The sequence below is a fragment of the Anneissia japonica genome, unplaced genomic scaffold (assembly GCF_011630105.1).
Source record: "Anneissia japonica isolate Jap-2015-1 unplaced genomic scaffold, ASM1163010v1 scaffold997_len2565447_cov190, whole genome shotgun sequence".
Lineage (NCBI taxonomy): Eukaryota > Metazoa > Echinodermata > Crinoidea > Comatulida > Comatulidae > Anneissia > Anneissia japonica.
The window spans coordinates 437,067-438,170 of NW_022696369.1; the positions used below are offsets into that span (position 1 = coordinate 437,067).

Genomic DNA, 1,104 nt, shown 5'->3' on the forward strand with positions numbered 1-1,104 from the left:
AGCAATGTGTGTGCCATCAGAATGTTGTTACAAGACAATGGTAAGTGTCCTGCAGAGCTTAATTAGAGATATAGTTTTTAGGCCTATAATCACGTTTTCGTTATTGATGATGATAATGGAAGTTGTGATAGTGGTCATGATGACGATAGTCTTCATGTGACCAAGGTTTCGTCGTTTTGTCTCATTTAAGGCCGTTACACTTTAGTATAAAGTTTGAGTCCATCTTCATATAGTGTTTAACAAGGAATGTTCTATTTTTGTTGTTTATTCAGTAATTAGTGTTGGTTTATCTGATGAATCATGGTTATTGCTCTCTGTTTCAGATTGAAGAGCATTGTCGCCAGGACTTTCCACTTGGTTGTTACGTTGCAGTGGCGTCAGTTTCTGTCAACACATCACCAGGGCCAGCAACATCAGTCATTTTATCTAGTGAAGCGTAATTATTGTCGCCAGGACTTTCCACTTGCTTGTTACGTTTCATGGACACGTCAGGTTTTGCATACAAAGCGTCAATGTTCGAGTCTGCTACCTCATCATGATCGTCTACAGGCACAGCAGTCTCTTTCAACACATCACCAGGTCCAGCAACAACAGTCATTTTATTTATTGAAGCGTAATCATTCTTTGTTTCTGATTGGATAGTATTGTTGCCAGGACTTTCCACTTGGGGATTAAGTTCCATTGACATGTCACGTTTAGAATTCAGATTAGCCAAGGAGTCATTCTCTTTCAATACATCACCATATCCAGCAACATCAGTCATTTCATCTGGTGAGGCGTAAAAACTTTCTGAGCAGTCAAATGGGAGAGCATCATAGGCCGGGTTGTCCACTTCCCCCTCAACTTGGGTGTCAATATCAGGAGATTTCAATTGCTCCTGATAACGTTCATATGTAGGATTTTCTTCAGATTCATAATCATCTGGATTATCTTTGTCATGCACACTTGTGCTCAGGATCACTTGATAAGTATCCGCCTCGTGTGAACTTTCTGATGGTTCATTCGTAGATTCATTTTTAATGATGGAATTAGCAAAATTACCAGGATATTTTTCTTGTCCTGTTATGTTTGCAGAATCAATACTAGGCTTACCGTATAAGCCAC

The 1,104-nt window shown here is 39.5% G+C and overlaps 1 protein-coding gene across 1 annotated transcript in view; it reads right to left on the reverse strand.

Annotated features, from left to right (window-relative positions):
- Positions 1 to 361: 361 nt before the first annotated feature.
- The window catches only part of LOC117102040 (cell wall integrity and stress response component 4-like), a 4,811-nt gene continuing 4,068 nt past the window's right edge, over positions 362 to 1,104 (reverse strand). The window contains exon 9 of the mRNA XM_033242254.1: positions 362 to 1,059. Within this exon, the coding sequence (XP_033098145.1) occupies positions 362 to 1,059 (698 nt within the window). The remainder of the gene's footprint in view (positions 1,060 to 1,104) is intronic.